Consider the following 20203-nt stretch of genomic DNA (forward strand, 5'->3'; position numbering starts at 1 on the left):
TCTGTTTTCTGAGGTCTCTGTCTGCTGTCCAGGCTACTACGGTGTGATGTGTGAGATGTGTCCTGGGGAAGCAGGCAACTGGTGCTCCGGCAATGGGTTGTGTCAAGATGGCATTGAAGGCAATGGAGAGTGCCAGTGCCGAGAAGGTTTCCATGGCACAGCCTGTGAAATGTGTCAGGCAGGAAGATATGGACCCAAGTGCCAATCAGGTGATTATCCTTATTGTGGCATCTGCACTCGATTTTCTTAATTGGGCGGCTTATTTCTTTCAAAATACTGTCCAGGTAGTCCTTGACGTATGACCACAAATTGAGCCCAAATTGATGTTTGCTAAGCAAGACATTTGTTGAGTTTTGCCTCATTTTACGACCTTTCTTGCCACAGTTGTTAAATGAACCATTGCAGTTAGTTAAGTTAGTAACACGGTTGTTAAGTGAATCTGGCTTCCCCCTTGACTTTGCTTGTCAAAGGGATGACCCCGGGATGCTACAGCCGTCATAAATCCATACCAATTGCTCAGCATCCAAATTTTGACCATGGGGCTGCTGCAACAGTCATAAGTGTGAAAATGGTCCTAAATCACTTTTTTTCAGTGCCGTTGTAACTTCGAACAGTCCCTAAATGAATGGTTCAGAGTGTTCTTGACTTGAGACTGCAACTGGGCCCAAAATTTCCATCGATAAGCAACTGAGTCATGCCAAATTTTTACGACTTTTTTTGCCATGGTGCTTAAGGAAATCACTGCAGTTGTTTAATGAATCAGACAACTGTTAAGCAAATCCAGCTTCACCCATTGACTTTGCTTGTTGCAAGCTGGTTGAGAAGTTCACAGAAGGCAGTCATGTCTGTCCGTCTGTCTGTCTGTCTGTCTGCCTGCCTGCCTGCCTGCCTGCCTGCCTGCCTGCCTGTCTGTCTCTCTCTCTCACTCACTCACTCACTCACACACACATACGATACTGCAAGTACAGTAAATACATGCCAGTTGAATTTTAATCACACGACTATGGGGATGCTATAACTTTTGTAAGTGCAAGGACTAGTTTTATGTCACTTTTTTAGTGCTTTTGTAGCTTCCAACAGTCTCCAAACAATGTTTTAAGTCGAGGACCACCTGTACAAATAATTAGGAAAAACTGTTTGTTTGTTTTTTTCATTTTTATGATCAAACGTCTATACCGCCTATGTCATCTCTGGTTGGAATATCGGAATAGCATCTGTGCTACCACATAGGAGAAGCGTTTGGTCTAAAACAGTGACGCTCACAAAAAGACTTGCATGCAGTCTCCAGGGTTTTCTGAAACTTGATGCCATCCTTCGATTTTTAATGTGGCCCAAAGAAGTCCTCAAACAGATGGCCAAACAATTATCCTATTTAATTTTACTTAAATGGAGATATACCTGGATTCATCCACTGCTTTAGACTAGGGCCACCTGTAAGACGCTCAAACGTCTTGTGTTATTCTAACGCTAGATAAGTTGTAAACTCCTAAAACGTCATTCTGCAAATATTGGATTCATTTCTCAAATACTTCCACTCACATTTCATTTCTAGGATCCAGTGCAGTTATTGATAGTGGTAAAGCAGGGGTGGGTTCCGGCAGGTGTACTGTTGGTTTGCTCGTGTGCACGCTGTGTGTGCGTGATTTATGCGTGCTGTGCACGCAGGCACAGTGCAATTAAAATTGTTCTGCACATGCGCAGAACTGAAAAACAAGATGGCGGCGCCTATGGTGGCACCCAGGGAACCGGTTCAAGGGAGTGGCAGGCCTGAGTCGCTGCCGGTTCCAGCAACCCAGGCCGCCAAACCATTATTGGTTTGGCCAAACCAGTCTGAACTAGGAACCTACCACTGTGTTAAAGGCTGCATATAATTATAATTAATTTTCCGTTGGCCATGATGGTGCAGAAAAAACAGCATAGGTAACTTTGGATGTATTAATTTGTATCTGACAAAGACTTACGTTTCTTCTTAGAGTGCAATTGCAATAAAGGACAGTGCAACGATGGGTTGTTAGGTGATGGAAGGTGCACATGCAACGCGAGATTTAAAGGAGTTAATTGTGACCAAGGTAAGTTGGGAAACAAGGTGTATCATTCCAGATTTGAACCTATTGTTTCTTTTTAAAAATCAAATTTAAGAGAAGTGAAAAAGGGCTACATTCAAAATCTCAGAACTGGAGTTTTGTTGTACTACTAATGTATCCCTTTTCTTTTCCTGTGGTCAAATCTGCAGAAGGTGCCTGGTTCTCAGGACAAATCAATGGGATGAATACAAATATATTGCAAACATAAGAGATAATAAATAATCACAACTACTATTGCTATGGATAAAGGAACACCATAAAAAACAAAATGTGTACAATATTTTGGGCATTTAATCAATTAATGAGGTAGCATAAACAATTCCTGCTTTAATTAGGTTCATCAAGGAGAATGAAAAAATAACAATACCATCAATAATTAGTGTGGCATACTTCGGAGCCCAAACTTTGGGGTCAGTGGGCACCTTTAAAATGCAAGAATATGCAATGAGCTTTCTCACCAAAAAGTGTCCATGATATACTGTAACCAGGGGAAGGCTGCTGGGGTTTGCAGGAGTTCAGGAGAACCTCTAGCTAAGATTCTTTGCAGTTTGGAGAGCCCCCAAATCCCACTCCTGGCTGGCCCTGCCCCTCCCGCCCCTCCCAGGAGTCCCCATGTGGCCCATTTTGGATGCAGGTAAGGGCAGGGCACATGCGGAGGCTTGGGGAGGGTGAAAAACGGGCCTACCAGAAGTTCGGGAAAGCTGGAAATGGGCCTGTTTCCAGCCTCCAGGGGGCCTCTGGGGTCTGGGGAGGCGTTTTTTGCCCTCCCAGAGGCTCGAGGAAAACTTCCGGAACCCAGGGAAAGCAAAAACGCCTCCCCCATGCTGTGATGCAGGAGGCCGACTAGGCCATATCCATCATGGCCACGCCTATCTAGCAACTGGTTAGAGAACCCCTTGCTAAAATTTTTGAAGCCCACTCCTGAGTGTAACCAATCATAAAACACCCATATATCAGAAGGCAAAAAAGCAAACAAACGATTGGATAGCAACCACCTGCCTTTTATTTTCTAAGCCCTATCTTAGAACCAGAGTCCTTGCTGAAAGTAGAGATGGATTTGAGAATAGTATTGCATTCACAAGGTTCTAAAGTTCTATTCATTGCCTTAAGGTTAAACAATTTTTTTAAAAAAAATTAAGAGCTTAGAATCTAGGCCAATGTACTGTAATAGCATTTGGGAAACTCCACTGGTCTACCCACCATAAACATTTCAAGATCCAGAACTGATCCTGGCTGGGCCCTCTGAATTTTTCTGATAAGCCAAAGTAAGAATGCAGGAGCATTGGCTGAGCTTCATGTTGCTGTGCTGCTGCAGTTTAAGGCAAACTCTGTTGCAGCTGTTGTGTTAGTTGTAGCATGGCATTCTGTAAATTGGATACTGGTACAGCCCCTTGCTGCTCATTTGCAGCAATGCTGTAGCTAGATGCTTGGCAGATAGAGATGTCCCAGTGAATTGAAGGCCAGTTTTAAAACTCCAAGTGGGATTTTTCTGCCTCTCTTAGAAAGAGAGTAGAAGTCTTCCAAGACTGATGTTCGTCCTTTGAGGAAATCCAAATAAAAAGTGCACCATGAGTAAGGTAAATGTAAAGGTTTTCCTGACAGTTGTGTCCAACTCTAGGCCACGCTGCTCATCTCTGTTTCTTGGCATTGTCAGAAGACAATTTCCATGGTCGTGTGGCCAGCATGGCTATATGCCAAAGGCACATGGTATGCTGTTATCTTCCTACTAAAGTGATATCTATTTATTTATTTGCAATTGCGTGTTTTTGAATTTTTAGGTGGCAGGAGCTGAAGCAAGTAACAGGAGCTCACCCCATTGTGCGGAGCTCAAGCCTCAAACTCAGCTGTCAGCTCTCCAGCTGACACCAGCTGATTCCAATAATACTTTTGCATTGTAAGGCTACATTAACAGAATCTTGTGAGAATTTTGCCCCTCACTTCCCTTTATTCTCCAGGAAACTAGGCAGGGTTCTTTCTGAAATGCTTTCCAGATCATCTCTGCTTCTGAAGCTCAGGATATCTTTTATAAGCTAGTTGTCCAGCCTGCAGCTCTTTCTTATGCCTCCCAAGATCATTCCCACATTACAAAGTACATGACTATTTGAGAGAATGATTTTTGCATGGATATTGGACAATATTCTAACAAAATGTTCTCTTGCAGAGATTGAAACTGATTTCTGCAATGGTACATGTGATGCGAATGCAAAGTAAGTACAATTATAGGGCACAATTAAAAACCTATTTGAAACTATGTGATTGTTTTTAGTAACAACTCCCATAGGGATTTTTTCCCCTCTTTTTCTCCACGGGGTTGTTGTGATAAGAGGAGGAGGGAAGAGCATCATCTATGTTTATCACCTTGGGTTACTTGTATATTAATATAGATGGGATAAAAATCTAATCAATAAATTAAACAGTATTTCTATGAAGCTGAGTTTTTAGTTAAACCTCTCTATTATACATTGCTTAATTTCTTAAAAGTGATCTGGTGATTATTAAATTCTCTAATGTACAATTAATACATTAGAAGAGATTATTTACAAATAAGACCTGTGAAGGTATAGATTCTCTTCATCAAGATCTTTCTTAATTTAAATATAAATGTCTCTCAAACAACATCTTTCCAATCTGAACAAGAGTAGGCAAGAGTGAGCAAGACATTTCCCATGATTTATTAATTTTCTTATCCAAATAAGTAAGATGAATATTTTCACTGATAGGTATTAATGGGCCTATTAATAACTATAACTAATTCCTGCTTCAGAATGATTTACTTTGTAATTGCTTTCAATAGCAATCTTCATTTATTTTCAAGGTGCAAAAATTTCACTTTTAGCGTATGAAAGAAGCAAATAACAGAAACTTGAGCTTCCTGCAGTGTATCTCTGTTTTGTAACTAGACATTTAGACAAACGAGAGAAGGGGACCAATGTGATCCAGGCAAACAAGCACAACACAATTAACACACAGTATCATAAGCATATGTGTAGGAGTTAATATATAATTCTCAATCCCTTTTTATTCTGTTTCAGTTGCATGAACGACTCTTCTACTTCTCAACCCACTTGCTCCTGTTCTGCTGGTTATTCTGGAAATGGAACCTCTTGTACAGGTATTGCTGGCAAATGCTTTCAATTCATAATTCATGCTTGATAAAATAACACCATGGGTAAGTGCAGTGGTGGGATTCATTTTTTTTTTACTACCGGTTCTGTAGGCATGGCTTTGTGGGCGTGGCTTTGTGGCAGGGGAAGGATACTGCAAAATTCCCATTCCCTTCCCATCCCACTAACCTGTTTTCCAGGGCAACAAAAGAAGATCAACTGGGGGCGGGGCCAGTCTATTTGCCAGTTCTCCGAACTACCCAAAATGTCCGCTACCAGTTCTTCAGAACTGGTCAGAACTGACTGAACACCGCCTCTGCTACAGTGCATAGAGATAGATCCATAATAGCTAAAAATGACCATATTTTTCACAAATCACATGCACAAGCATTGCTGATATACACATGTTCATTTCAGCATTACAACAAGTAAAACATAACCAAAATAAATTCCATATATATTTAAAATGCAGCATTCAATGTTTTTCTATGTGTTAGTGTTAGGTAAGCTCCCCGTTAAAATAGCGAGTGTGCAGAGAACGGTAATGAGAGTCGTGTGGAAGAACACGCGCAAACCAGCATACAGGGACACCGAATAGTAAAAGTAATAGTATTTTTACTTATGTGGAAAATAGAGGTATTCAGAGTTCAATTTACACACGGTTCAGTCAGTCAGTTATCAATCGAACACAGTCCAGTATCATATAATCAGTTCAGCACACAAAGTCGCTAACAGTAGCAAAATTCACAATAACTCACGATAGCAGTATCCACCGACCAGCATCTAACAAACAGAGAGCTAACAGTCACTTCACTATGCATTGATTCCATTCATAGCCTGATTGCTTTAAACCATAAAGACTATGTTCAGACTTTCAATGGCTAGTGGCTGGGTGAAGAGAAATTAGCATTTTTGAAGAGAAACATTTACACTGAAGGACAAACTTACGTTATCTTATGAAACTCTTCTTTTGTCTGCATCCATGGCATGACATAGATTCATGTCCAAGAAAATGGGTCTGAAATCCTTATGTGTATTCTCTCTGGCAAGTGGGTTGAGGAAGGCCACAACTGGGCAAAACAAAGGCTTGAAATCCTTGCCTGTTCTTCCATTCAGGTCAAGTAGCAGACAAAATTCTCCAACCATTTTTCCTGAAATATAATTTTCTATATCCCACATGAACCCTTCCTACCATATTTCACTGTAGTTTCACCACACCGTTCCTGTAAATCCAGGATCAGTTTTGCAGGGTCCTGGTGGTTGTAGAAGGACAACACAAACATCCTGCTTCATAAACAGGGATATATTGGAGGAAAGCCAAGATTCAAATCACAGTCTGGACAAGGTCCCCAGGTGTTCGCAAATGTACTTGTCATACCTGTGCAAAACTGTTTTCTATTTTAGCCCACCCTCTTTTTCTTTGGTAATTCAGAAATAGACCCCTGTGCTGAGGATAATGGCGGCTGTTCTATATATGCCAACTGTACCAAAATAGCACCGGGAAAAAACATCTGCAGTTGCAAAGAAGGTTATTCAGGAGATGGAACTTTATGCAGAGGTAAGCATCATACATGGCTATGGAGATTCTCAGTCATCGAGGTCCTGGTTGTCCCAAAGGTGCTTTTTCAAGAGGCAACTGGACTTCCTTGGTTTTTATTAGAAGACGTTTTCACTTCTCATTCAAGAGCTGAAGAAGCTTCTCAGATGAGAAGCGAAATGTCTTCAAAGAAAAACTAGAAAGTCCAGTTGCCTCTTGAAAAAGCACTTTTTGGGATAAGCATCATACAGTTCAAAGCAGATGAAAGGATCGCTGATTTGGCTTTAAAATATATATTTTTCTGCCCAAAATCACTTTTGTGAAATTGGCAACCATATAAATGGGATTAATAACTAAATATTGGGATAGACCACTACCCAGATTATTATTATTATTATTTCTTAGATTTTTAGACCGCCCCCTCTCCCAAAAACTCGGGACTCGGGGCGGTGTACAGTCAATGCAAATAAAATACAGTCATAACAATAAAAATACATTTAAATACATTTGGAGGGGGAGATAGGCTGTACAAGAAATAAGAAATAAATATATTCTAACCCTAAAAACATCCCAATTAAAACCCCAAACCCAATTAAAATAAAATAAATCCCCGGGAGGTAAAAACTAAGAAAGTGCCAGGCCAGCTGATTGAAATAGGTGAGTCTTTAACTTTTGACGGAAGGAACGGAGGTCGGTGGTGGTTTGAATGTCTGGGGGGAGGTCATTCCAGAGGGTTGGGCCCATCACAGAGAAGGACCTACTCCTAGGTGTCGCCCGCTGGCATTGCCTAGTGGACGGCACCAGGAGGAGCCCCTCCCTGTGTGAGCGAATAGGTCGCAGGGACGTGTGTGGTAGGATGCGATCCTGCAGATAACTAGGTCCTATGCCATGGAGCGCTTTAAAGATGGTGATCAATACCTTGAAACGCACCCGAAAGGCCACAGGTAGCCAGTGCAGAGGTGTTACGTGGGAGTAACGTGTACTCCCCATAATAACCCGCGCGGCTGGGTTCTGAACTAGCTGCAGTCTCCGGATGCGTCCCAAGGGAAGCCCCATGTAGAGAGCATTGCAGTAGTCCAGGCGAGACGTCACCAGCGCATGAGTGACCGTGCGCAGGGCACTCCGGTCCAGTAGGGGGCGCATTTGGCGCACCAGGCGAACCTGGTGGAACGCCCCCCTTGCCACGGCTGCCACATGGTCCTCCATTGACAGCCGGGCATCAAGGAGGACGCCCAAATTGCGCGCCCGCTCCACAGGGGACAGTTGTTCGCCCCCTATGGCCAGCGATGGGGTCAGCTGGCTGAACCGAGGTGCCGGTACCCACAGCCACTCGGTCTTGGAAGGGTTGAGTTTGAGTCTGTTGTCCCCCATCCAGACCCCGACGGCTTCCAAACACCGGGACATCACTTCGACAGCCTCGTTGGGGTGGTTTGGGGTTGAAATGTACAGCTGAGTATCATCAGCGTACAGGTGGTACTCAACCCCAAAACGATAAATAAATGTAAAAGAAGATGAAATATTTAAAGCATGATAAAAGGGGTGGTATTATTTCTCTTGCAGAGAATCTATCTATCTATCTATCTATCTATCTATCTATCTATCTATCTATCTATCTATCTATCTATCTATCTATCTATATCTAATCTATCTAATCTATCTATCTACCTACCTACCTACCTACACCCCATGCCTGTATTTTTAAACTCGATGGGTTGGTTTTAGGTCGTGTCTTAATTTTTAATAACTTGTACAGGGCTTTAGGTTTAATCTGGTTTTAAGAGTATTTATTGTATACGGTTTTTTAATGTGGTTCCTGTACACCGCCCCGAGTCCCTTCGGGGAGAGGGGGCGGTCTATAAATCAAATAAACTTGAAACTTGAAACTATATTTATTTATTTATTCATTCATTCATTCATTCATTCATTCATTCATTCATTCATTCATTCATTCATTCATTTATTTATTAAATTTATAAGCTGCCCATCTCAACAAGGTGACTTTGGCCACCTTTTACATCAGCCCAGGCAGTCAGTGCTTTCTTAAAATATCCATGTATATTTCTTCACTGGCTACTTCACTTTAAGTGAGGCAGATGGCAAAATAAACTGGACATGATCACTGAGTAATGGAGAAGAGGATCCTTCACCAGCGATGGTGTCAGCTTCCAAGGCTTGCCGTTAGAATGAATGCCATTGTTTGCTCCATATGTAGGTGGGATATATTTTGTAACAGGGACGTATGAATGTTCCACTTCGGAAGGTGAAAACTGCTTGAAAGTTTTCTCCCGTACTGTCCTTTCATATGATATTCATTTTCCCTAATCAATGATGAATTTTTACGAGGAACATTTGGGGCATTTAGAAAGATCAAAAATCTGTCCCGACTTACCTTTACTCATTGCACTTTTATTGCACAAGTTAACAGGCTGTTCATTGATTCGTATCTTCTGAGACCTTGTTTTGTTAACATAGTCATATTTTGTTTGGGGTGGAAGTAATTTCATATAGCATGTATTTCTTCTATGTGTAGAATTGGATCGGTGCTTAGAAAACAATGGAGGATGCCACCAAAATGCAACATGTACTAAAACAGGGCCAGGTTTGGTAAGCAATGTTTTATCTTATCCTATTTTGAAATTTACTAATAATATACTGTGTTTCCCCCAAAATAAGTCAGGGTCTTATTTTCTTTTGATCCCTGAAATAAGCACTTGGCCTTATTTTTGGGGAGGTCTTGTTATTTTTGATGTGCAGGAGGTGGTGTGTATGGTCACTTCATGGCTGCTGCTGTGTTGCAATATTTTCGGGGAGGGCTTATTTTCACAAGACGGCTTATTTTAGCACATGCGCTCAAAAGCCTGATTGGGCTTATTATCCGAGCAGGTCTTATTTTTTGGGAAACATGGTACTTTTAATTGTAAAACAGCTGAGAACATATCACTTAATACTGAAATATCCATGTTTATTTCCTATCTTAGCCCATATAATTGTAATTTTTATTTTCATAACATCTAACAGTGGAGACCCTCATTTCCTTTAGAGCCTTAGCTAAATAAAGTTGTTGAGCAGTGCACTTCATTTCTTTTATTTGGATGAGTTTTTCTGTTTCCTGTTTCTGTGGCACAGGTAAATCTTCCTCTTTGCTCAAGCCTTTCCTTGATTCCTCTGTGATCAGTCCTGATTTCAATCATTTTTATATTTACTACATAATGTAAGCTTATTATACCATACTTAGTATTTATTGTGTATGTTACTCTTACTGTTGGATGCTGTGGTAGGTAAAAGCTATGAATGCATACTTAAGAGACTTGTAATAAAATCTAAACTTTCACATGAAAAAAGCAACGATACTGACAATAGTAATCTGAATTTCTCTTTCATTCTCCCTCTGCATAAAAAGCTGCAGGAAGTACTTCAACTTTTATAAATTGTGCTAGGATTTCGATACTGTAAAATCTATAAAATTGTCCAGACGTATATATATTAAGCATGCACAAACAATTCATTTTCCTATGCTTCTTCCGTTGTCTATTGCTTTTATGATTTTTGACAGTCGCAAGATTGCAGGGATAAATCTCAGAACACTCTGTTATGTTTGGCAGTGAGTTTAATGGGGCTTCTTTATAGTGAAGAAGAGGAAAGATTGCATTGTTTGTTCTTAATCACACAGTTAGAGTGTCTGCAGAGAGAGACAAGAAAGTCAAGATGGTAGTTTCAAGCACATGATTAAAGCCCTGGCCTTTTAAGAAACTGCATCACAAAGTCCCTCCCCCTACCAAGAGATAATCTCATCACATCCCATTACACGTAGTTTTAAAGCTCCATGTGGTACCAGGGTTTCAGTTATAGAGTTGGCCTTCCAAAGTATGGTTTGGCTATCTGTGTCTTGCTTTTTTTAATCTGGGGAGGCAGCTGAATCATCAGCATAAATGGTCCCTGATGAGGCAACAGTAGCCTTTCCATTATATCCTGTAAGCTGCATATCTTCCTTGTCATCTGCTTCATTTCCTTGCTTATCATGCATGGAATGGTGGATCAAAGTAATTTACGGTCTAACACCATAATGGCGAACCTATGATATGCGTGCCAGAGGTGGCATGTGGTGCCCTATCTGATGGCACGCAAGCCATCATACCAGTTCAGCTCCACCATGCATGCGCGCACGCCTCCCACCGGCCAGCTGGTCTTCGGGTCCTTGCCGCACATGCGCAGAGGGCAGGGTGCGTGCAAGAGGGCTGTGTGTGCATGCACGAGTTGTGTGCGGGGGCCCACACATGCATGTGTGGGGGAGGGACACATGGGGACATACACATATGTGGGGGGGCATATGTGCAGGGGCCGCACACACATTGCATTTTGGGTATTAAGATGCGCTTTGGGCACTCGGTCCGGAAAAAGTTAGCCATCGCTGGTCTAACATCTGCAACAATGGCTGGAATTTCCATCCCATGGAGGAGGGGCAAAGGGAGGTACTATTCATGTGTCCAGGATTGAAAGAGCCCAACATAGCTATAGGTTCTATGGCTGGTGCTATCAAGCAATGGACACTCTGGAGGCAGACCTCCTGTAGTCTGTCCTTTGCATACTCAGTCTGAAGTGTGGCAAGTGTGTACTCACTGTTTTGCTTCCCCAGTGGGAACATCCAATGGCTTAAAACACACAGGGCTCACTCATTTGCAATGTGACTATTAAACGATTGTGCTCTCGCAATTTTTGGCACAGCAGCTGCAAAGCCTGCATATGTAGGACACACTTCCTCTATTTTACAATAGCAGAAAGAGACAGAGCAGGAAAGTGACAAACATCTGCATCTTTACTGTTGCTGCAGAAGTTCTCTGGAATTTGTGTCCCTCTGTATGTAGTTCTGAAGGTGAAACATGTGGTGGTGTTTTTATTTCTCTCAGGTTGCCTGTGCCTGTCTTCCCAGCTTCACTGGTGATGGGATTAATAAGTGTGAATATACTCACCCTTGCTTGGAGGTTTGTTGATACCTTTTCTTTGTAAGATCTCCTGAATGCTAGTTTTTACGTTTTAAAAAAAAAGCAAACAATACTAATCCCACCAAGAGTTGATAATGGTGTGATTCCATTCATCACAATGGTAATCCAGGCGCAGCATAATATAAACATTAAAAAATTAACTTTTTCTTTAAACAACCAAAATATCAGGAGTTCGTTGAAGTCATCTGGCATTGTCACCCAAATCTTACAAGATTTTGAGTGGCAATCTTGTGATATTTCTGCCGTGTTTTTTTTTAAATATTTTGTTTAATTTTAAGATCATGCAACTACCAGTTTAAAAGATTTATGCATGCCATGGTACCATAGACACCACATTTCCCAGCCCTGATAGGTAATCCTTAAACATTTCCAGTAATAAATTTCACAAGGGAGAAAGAAAACCATTTCACTAAATCACACTGTTTTTTGTTTGGATTTGACTTACTGTGTTAACTCAACCACCATAGTTTATAAACCATAGTTTACGGCTTAATATATTTAGTGGACTGAACTAATTGTGTTTAGTCAATAAATCATTATTACTGATTGATGTAAACACTTACTGAATTAAGGTAATCTAGGAATTGTATGGCTTTCAATTTGGAGGTAATTAATTTCATGATGGGGATTATGGGGCTTGTTATTAAGCCCAGTAACTTTAGGTGGGAACAGAAATCACTAGTAATAAATAAAATAAGTCATTTTTCATAAACAAAAAAACTATATCGATTAAATAGGTAATTTAAATTTCATGTGCTTCAAATTCCTTAAAAGAGAAGGTGAATTCCATTAGGGTACCTTTTAAGTCTTTGAATGACTGATAGGTTCATGGAAAACCTTAGGGCATGGTATTGAGTTTTCTGTACACAGTTGTCTTCACTGAGATGGCTACTTTCCTCTTCTCCAAAGCTGTTGATAGCTTGCTCGCTTGTGGGAAAAGGAGAGGGACTTGCTCCCTGGCAGCTAAGTTTCAAGAAGAGTCATCCAGACAAGTTATGCCTAAAGGAAGGATTGATAACCCTTGACCATGGCTTATTAGCTTTTCTTTTCTTGATCAGAATAACGGTGGCTGCAGTCCACTAGCACTGTGCCTTAGAAAAGAAAATGGGAATCGAATATGCCTTTGTATATTGGGGTCTGGTGATGGCTTCACATGTCATAGAACTGTGTGGCAGGTAAGACATATTTTATTTAAAACTTGCAAACTGTAGGAGCATCCATTCCCAAATGCTGGAAGAGCAGTCTTCCTTCTTAACATCCCCCAAATTTGTGCTGAGAGTAGCAACATGTGACATAGTCAGTGACAGGGTTGGAAAATGTTGCCAAAGAAAAAAAAGCTGCAAATGAGTTCATGAATTAAAAAATAATAATAAAAGATTTCTAATTAGATGATAAATCAGTTGAACTGTCATTTGAAAGAAAATGTAAACAAAACAAAGCTTTTTTTTCCATGTATGCTATCTGGGAATTCATTGGTAAGGGTGATATAATTCATTGGTAATATAATTCCTATATTGAATTGTTCAAATATGATTATTAGAATTAATAATTCAAAATTAATAATTAACTTTCACATAGATGAAGAGTGATGGCTTCCGAGCCTCATGGGGCACATGGAAACCTTGAGTCAGAATCAAAGGCAAAATCAATCCAGCCACAGTATTTGGCTGCCAGAGATCACTGCATCCATGGCTTCATTAATCCTCTGCCCAACCAGTTCAAATAGAAAAGGAAGGTTCCAGACAGAATGTAGGGCTCAAAGCCTGACATGCATTGAATCTGCTTTTCTCTATTATAATTTTGCAGTGGTAGAGTTTTCATAAGAAATTTCCATATCTGCAATTGCAGCATTAAAAGCCTATTGCAGGAAATGATTTTTATGCACATATTTCCTAAGATTTTGAAGAAACTTGTTATTATGAACATATTTAATCCCTCCCTCCCTCCCTTCCTCAGGAACTTATTGGAAGACAAGATGCCTTTGAATTTCTTCGTTATATCCGGGTAGGTATGAGAAGAATTTCTATGTGGTAAAACACTAGAATGAGATTTAGAGAGTAACTTGCACCATTCCTACAACTGGGAAATCAAATTATAAGTATAGACCAGAACATCTGGAAGGCATCAGAATAAGAAGGCTGACCTATCCATTCTAGAGAGTCCCTCAATTGATGAAATGTTTTTTTTCCCCTGGTGGGTTTTTTTGTTTGTTTGGTTTGTTTGTGTTTTGAGCTTGGTTTTTATTTCTGCATACAGTGGCATTTAGATCCATGTTTTGAGCCAGAACTTTTAAGTGTGAACAATGTTTATATCTTTGGCTTTTGTATCTTATTTTGTATTTTATATTTTGTAATACTTGCTTAATATTGCTAATTGTCCTGAAGACTCAATGGAAAAAAGGGATGGAATTGAATGTAATCAGTTTAAAAAAAAAAACCAATGAAGAGAATAGTGTTGCAACAAAAATGGAATGAGGAAATTTTCTATGATGGGTGCAGAATTCACATAATCATCAGTTTGAAAGGGACCCTGAAGGTTTTCATGTCTAATCCACTGCCCAGGACAGTAATGTCAGCCTTTTTAAAAAAAAAATCAACAGACAAATGTCAGCCTTTTAAAAAAAAATCACCAATAATGGAGCATCTTTGATTTTGAAAACCAAGTTGTTCCAACATTTCATAGTTCTCAGTGAGGAAATCGCCTCTTATGTCAAATTTAAATCCCTTCTATGAAGTTTTCATTTATGGTTCTTGAAAGTTGTGGAAAATAAATCTACACCCTCTTCCCTGTGATAGCCCAGGGAATATTAGAAGATTTTCTAATATTTAGAAGTCTGTTTTTCCTTAGCCTCCTCTTAGCCTAAACATACCCACTTTCTTAACCATTCTTAATTAGATTTATCTCCCAAGCTTTTCTCCTCTCACTGTTCTTTGTAATTTTTCCAATTCCTCGGCTAGCAACCAAAGCCAGCATTTCTATCCCAAGGACAGTGGCACTGGTGCAGCATAGAGCTATCATTTCCTGTGAACCTGATATTGCAAATCTGTTGAAAAACCCAAATCACATTACATCTTGCAGCACCTACAGAGCACTGCCAAGAAAACGGGAATTTCTCCGAATCCAAATGTCAATACTAGATTATAACTTTCATTTGGTACTTATACTAATCCCTGGACTTCTCCCTGTGCTGTAGGTTCATAGAGTTATGGAGCTGGTGGGGAGAGGACCATACACCGTTTTTGTCCCACATGCTGATTATCTACAGAAAAGGACCACAGTAAGCAGCCTGTGAAAGGGTTTGAAAACCAAGCAGTGGCTTTATTCATTGCACTGAAAGTTGTTTAATGTAAAAGAAGAGTTCATTAAGAGAACCTTAAGAGAAATATAAATTCTAGGCAAATTCTTGTTTCAGTTAAACATATATTTTTCTGACTTTGCTTCCAAACATAAATGTCTTCGACTAAAATTGATCTTCCTCTTTAACATTTTCATTCAAACCCTTGGGCGAGGTCCATTGGAGAGGTGCTGTTGAGAATGCCCTTGGTTCCCACAAGAAAGAATGTTATTTTGGCTACATATTCTCCCAGCTATCTCTACTCCCCCTTCCCTGAAAATGGCAACCCTGAAGATGCTTAAAGATGGCTCCAGGGTTGACACTATAACTAGTCAGAATCCATCTGGTTATCACTTTTAAAGCCCTAAATGGCAGAATGCCAGTTTATTTGAGGGATCACCTCTCCCTGAGAATATCTGCCCATCCCACAAGATCAAAGAGGGTAGACACACTCCAGCTTTCTTCCCTGCTGCCATCTAAAGAGACTTGGAAAGTGTGCCTTTTCTGTAGCTGTCCCTACCTCATGGAACACAGACACACACAGAGACACAGACACACAGACACTTGGCAATCCAGCAGGTCTACCATTGTGACTGGCACTGAGGTAGAGAGAGAGGAATTTAACTTATAGGTTGTTGGAGCATCCTAAGACGACAATAAAGGCACCAGGTTTTTTTGATGTAGTATTTGGCTTCTGCCTTATAGTTGTATTATTGTTGCCATTCTCCAAGAATGTGCTCTAAGATGGGTGGCCAAAGGAATCTTTTAAGTTAATAAATAAATAATTCTTTTCAATTGGACAGAATTTCGGTTGTGGCTCAGTTTTCCCCATCTGTACTAATGGCTATGATGTAATTGATTGATATGTTTATGCCAATGCCCAACAGCTCTACATTTTTAAAAATGATAAATTAAGGTGACCAACTTTTTTACAATGAAAAGGAGGACAAAACACGTTCTATTGTCCAAAATGCTAAGGTGACCAACTTTTTTACAATGAAAAGGAGGACAGATAAATTGGAAAAAATATATCGTAAATAAAAGAAATATTTTATTCATTGCAACAATAATACACTAAAATGATATATGCATAATGAAAACATTTGCAACATTTTATATTGTAATTATGCTTACATGCCTGTTAATTATTATTTAAATGAGTACTTTTCCATTGAATTAATATTTTTTGTCAATGTATCATCTTCTAACAATATATTGGAAATATCTGAACAAGAAATATCCTTCATATTGAATTTTACGGCAAGTGCTGCAGCTAGAGTATCAACATTCAATCTCGATTTCTCACTTGTCGAAAAATCATTGGCAATTGAAAAAAACTCTTTCAACTGTTGCATTAGTTCCAGGGCAGCACAACGTAAATTGAACAAGTATAAATAAATGTTCACATGGAATATGTTCATTTTTGAAATGGCTGAAAATATCCACCCATCTTTTATCAATTTTAACATGTTGATTTTCCCATTGTATTAATTTTTCAGAATTTAAATATACATTCAGTCTTCTAATTTCTTCAAAGAGACAATTGTCGTCTATTTTAATGTCTAGCATTTCTTTAGATAAAAATTCAACACAAGATTCAATATCTGTTCAATATACTTGCGATGAAGTAAAAAAACACTATTAAAAACTGTTTAATAAAATATGTCACATAACACGCAACAGATTAGCCTTCAAATATCGAAAAGGAGGACATGTAGGAGGACACTTTTCAAGGGAGGACAGAACTTACAAAAGAAGGACTGTCCTCCCTAAAGGAGGACGGTTGGTCACCTTAGATAAATAGATCACGAGAACCAGGTTTCAGCCATTTTCTATTATGTTAGAGAATCGAAATAGATGCAATAGACGTCATTCATGTTATATTACTATTATATCACTGAGAGCAGCCTCATTTCAAACCCCTGAACCAGAAGGGCTTCACCTGTGCTTGCCTTGTACAACCACATTTTCTTTAGTTTTCAGAATGGGAAAAAGATGGCTGCATCAAAGATCTGCTTCGCTACCACATAGTTACCTGTCAGATGCTCCTATCGGATGATTTGGAATCACAGGATTCTATAACAGCTTTATCTGGTCACAAAATCAGAGTTTCTGTGAAAGAGGTGTGTGTCATTGTCGCAGTCCTGTTCCATTTCCGTCTTAGTCATAATTCACTTTGCTGCACTGCTAACAGAAACCTCATGTGACTGTGTCCTATCACTTCTTTATTTTTCACGGGTTGCTTTTTAGAACAGTGGTCCCCAAACATTCCAACTTGGTGGCCCAGCAAGGGAGGGGGGGAATGTGAGTCGAAGGCACACGCATGCACACATGCACAGCTCCGTTTGTGTGAGCAGCATATGTGGGCTCTCCACTCATGCGAATGAAGCTTCATGTATGAGCAGAGGGTGCTTGTGAGAGCTCCGCTCACCACTTGCGCTCATGTGTGAAACTCCACTGGTGTGAGTGGAGGGGCACTTGAGAGGATGGCACTTGTGGTCACATGCAAGCTCCAACGCGTGCACGCTTACCCGTTTCTCCCACAGCCCGATTTCGAACAGGCCACGTCTCGGTAGTTGCCCATGGCCGGGGGGGTTCGGGACCCCTGCTCTAGAATAATATTCTTGCGTTTTTGTATGATGTGCAAGAAGACTGTTTTTAAAGATGCTGGAAATGTATTCTCTCTCTTTACCCTCCCAGAACAGTCTGTATTTAAATGATGAAGTAAAGATCATTGAAAGTGACATTACTCGAGAGAATGGAGTCATACATGTTATCGATGGGATCTTAGCCCCATATGACCTGCAGCACCACAGCATTCCCTGCAACCAATCCCAGGTATGTCTGACATTAAGATATGCTAGAAAAGGTGAAAGAAGCCCTAATGCGTTTGCTAGTCTTGAAGCTACCGTAAAACTAGATGTTATTGAAAATAATCACGGCTTTTAATGACTCATAGTTTCTTATACTATACTCAGTTCTGAGTTAGATGCTAGATGTTTCATACACCAACTATCCCCTTACTAGTGAGCCCCTTGATCCATCTTACTTGATTGTAACATGTTTTTGTTTTTGTTTGAGTGTCCATGCCTGGGTGCACATACAGTTTGGATTATTTCCAGAGGTGGAATAATCTGCCTCCGATGTATTTTTTGTGCCTTTTCTGTAGGAGCTGCGTAACTGAAGCAAAATCTGTTTGGACTGTAGCATTTCACACAGTTGTCTGCCACTGAATTTATTTCAGAATCGCTGCGTGAAAGATCATGTCGTTAGCCTGGGTTCAGGGCTATAATTGCATGGCATCTTACCCCTGTGTTTGAAAAAGGATGCCCATAATATAAGATTTACTGATCACCTCTGTGTATTACCACTGCATGTGCACATTCTAGCTCTAGATAGAAATGGGGAAAGAGGCAGGTTGTTCCAATGTTAGATGTGAAAATTAGGCCACATCTCTTCCATGCACCTTTTCTGATCAGGTTCTGGAACTGGGATTTTATTGGCAACTTTTCTGTTTGGTTGCTTTCCAGAAAACTATTATAGAGGTTGCAGAGGCTCATGGATATAACATATACAGCAAGCTTCTAAAGGTAATTGAACCGTTCTCTTTCAGTTTCGATCTGTAAAATGAAACATGTGTCATGGTCCTTGTGTTGAGCTTGATTACTGGTAATTTCATGGATACATTAATGTAATTTTCCTGACAAGGATATGGAAGTGGATTGCCGTTCTCTTTTTCCAATTATTATTATTATTTAAAATTCCCCAATCTACCCCAGAACCATGCAGTTTCCAGACAGTCTCACATCCAAAGCTTAACCATCACTCACTTAGCTTTTTTAAAGATTAGTCAATGTTGGCTATGTGCTGCCATCTAGTCAGGTTTATATTAAAGCCCATATATCAAAATTACAAAATAATATCATTTTAAAGTTTGGTTCAAAGTGCATTTCAGAAGTGGGATTTGAATTCCAATTAATTGGATAATGGTTTAACTTTTAATAGAATTCAGCTCCAAAGAAAACAGTATCTACTTCCCTCACTGGCCACAGACCAGGGGTGGGTTCCTGCCAGTTCTAACCTTTTCTATAGAAGAGGTTCCACAAATCTACAGTGCCGTTTAGAACCAGTTCCAGCTCCTTTCCCCCGCCCATCTGCACATCATCAAGATGAAGAGCGAGAGGAGGAATTCTGGGAGTTGAAGTCTTAAAGCTGTCAAGTTTGAACACCCCTGGGGGTTTATTTCTAAAGGTTTAGGGGTACGAGGGTCTTGTAACTTGACAGCTTTAAAACTTGCACACGTCAATGCCAGAGTTCCTGAGCCAACATTTTGGTTGCTAAGCAAGAGCGTTATTAAGTGAGTTTCACCACATTTTACAAGTTGGCCATGCCCACCCAGTCACATGACTGCCAAGCCACTCCCACAAAGCAGGCCACACCTACAGAAGAGGTTCTAAAAAAAATTGAAACCCACCACTGCTACAGACATATGGACTATTGGAGATAGTATAATCTCAGCCTATTTTACCACTTAGACAAACTCAGAGAAAGAGATATAAGGAAGACTCCTCACATGCTGTCCTGGATCTGTTTCTCATTTGATGTATTGTTAGTTAATAGAGTCTGTATATTTAACAGAAAAAAAAGAAAGTTGTCTCTCTTTTTCTCTTGTACTTCTTTCTTCTCAAAATGTAACTTAGACAGGAGGGAGACTTTCCTACCCTCATGTTTTTTTGGTAATTATTGTATATTAGTATCCATTAACAGCTGGGCTAACTCCATGCTCTGCATCCCAGACAACTATATTTTGAGCATTTTATTTTAATGTGACATTCTATTATTTCCTTAGAATTCTTTCAACACTCTGCTCTTGTTCAGGATTACATGTCCTCTCACAAGGTCTTCTTCATTAATTCAAATCTCCCAAGAAGTATTTGTTCCTTGCAGAACTTTTTTTAGATCCATTATTGAAACATGGAACTCCGAAGGCTTCATAGCTGATAACATTCCTCCAAAATCTTTCAAGATTCTAAACCAATCCTAAAAGTGGGATGGGATCTATGGGTAGATATTTGGGTGATTTGCAATAGATTAGAAAGACTCCCAAATCCCAATGCTTTAACCATAGCAAAAGCAAGAAATTG

At 39.9% G+C, this 20203-nt stretch overlaps 1 protein-coding gene across 1 annotated transcript in view; it reads left to right on the top strand.

Moving 5' to 3' along the window:
- The window catches only part of STAB1 (stabilin 1), a 122749-nt gene that overhangs the window by 69937 nt on the left and 32609 nt on the right, over window positions 1–20203 (top strand). Inside the window, exons 38-50 of the mRNA XM_081948824.1 lie at window positions 14–209; window positions 1974–2069; window positions 4246–4291; window positions 5117–5196; window positions 6621–6746; window positions 9256–9329; window positions 11630–11704; window positions 12784–12900; window positions 13682–13729; window positions 14919–15002; window positions 17036–17182; window positions 17760–17897; window positions 18590–18649. Of these exons, the coding sequence (XP_081804950.1) occupies window positions 14–209; window positions 1974–2069; window positions 4246–4291; window positions 5117–5196; window positions 6621–6746; window positions 9256–9329; window positions 11630–11704; window positions 12784–12900; window positions 13682–13729; window positions 14919–15002; window positions 17036–17182; window positions 17760–17897; window positions 18590–18649 (1287 nt within the window). The remainder of the gene's footprint in view (window positions 1–13; window positions 210–1973; window positions 2070–4245; window positions 4292–5116; window positions 5197–6620; window positions 6747–9255; window positions 9330–11629; window positions 11705–12783; window positions 12901–13681; window positions 13730–14918; window positions 15003–17035; window positions 17183–17759; window positions 17898–18589; window positions 18650–20203) is intronic.

Source organism: Natrix helvetica (genome assembly GCF_964273705.1).
Source record: "Natrix helvetica genome assembly, chromosome: 1".
NCBI lineage: Eukaryota > Metazoa > Chordata > Lepidosauria > Squamata > Natricidae > Natrix > Natrix helvetica.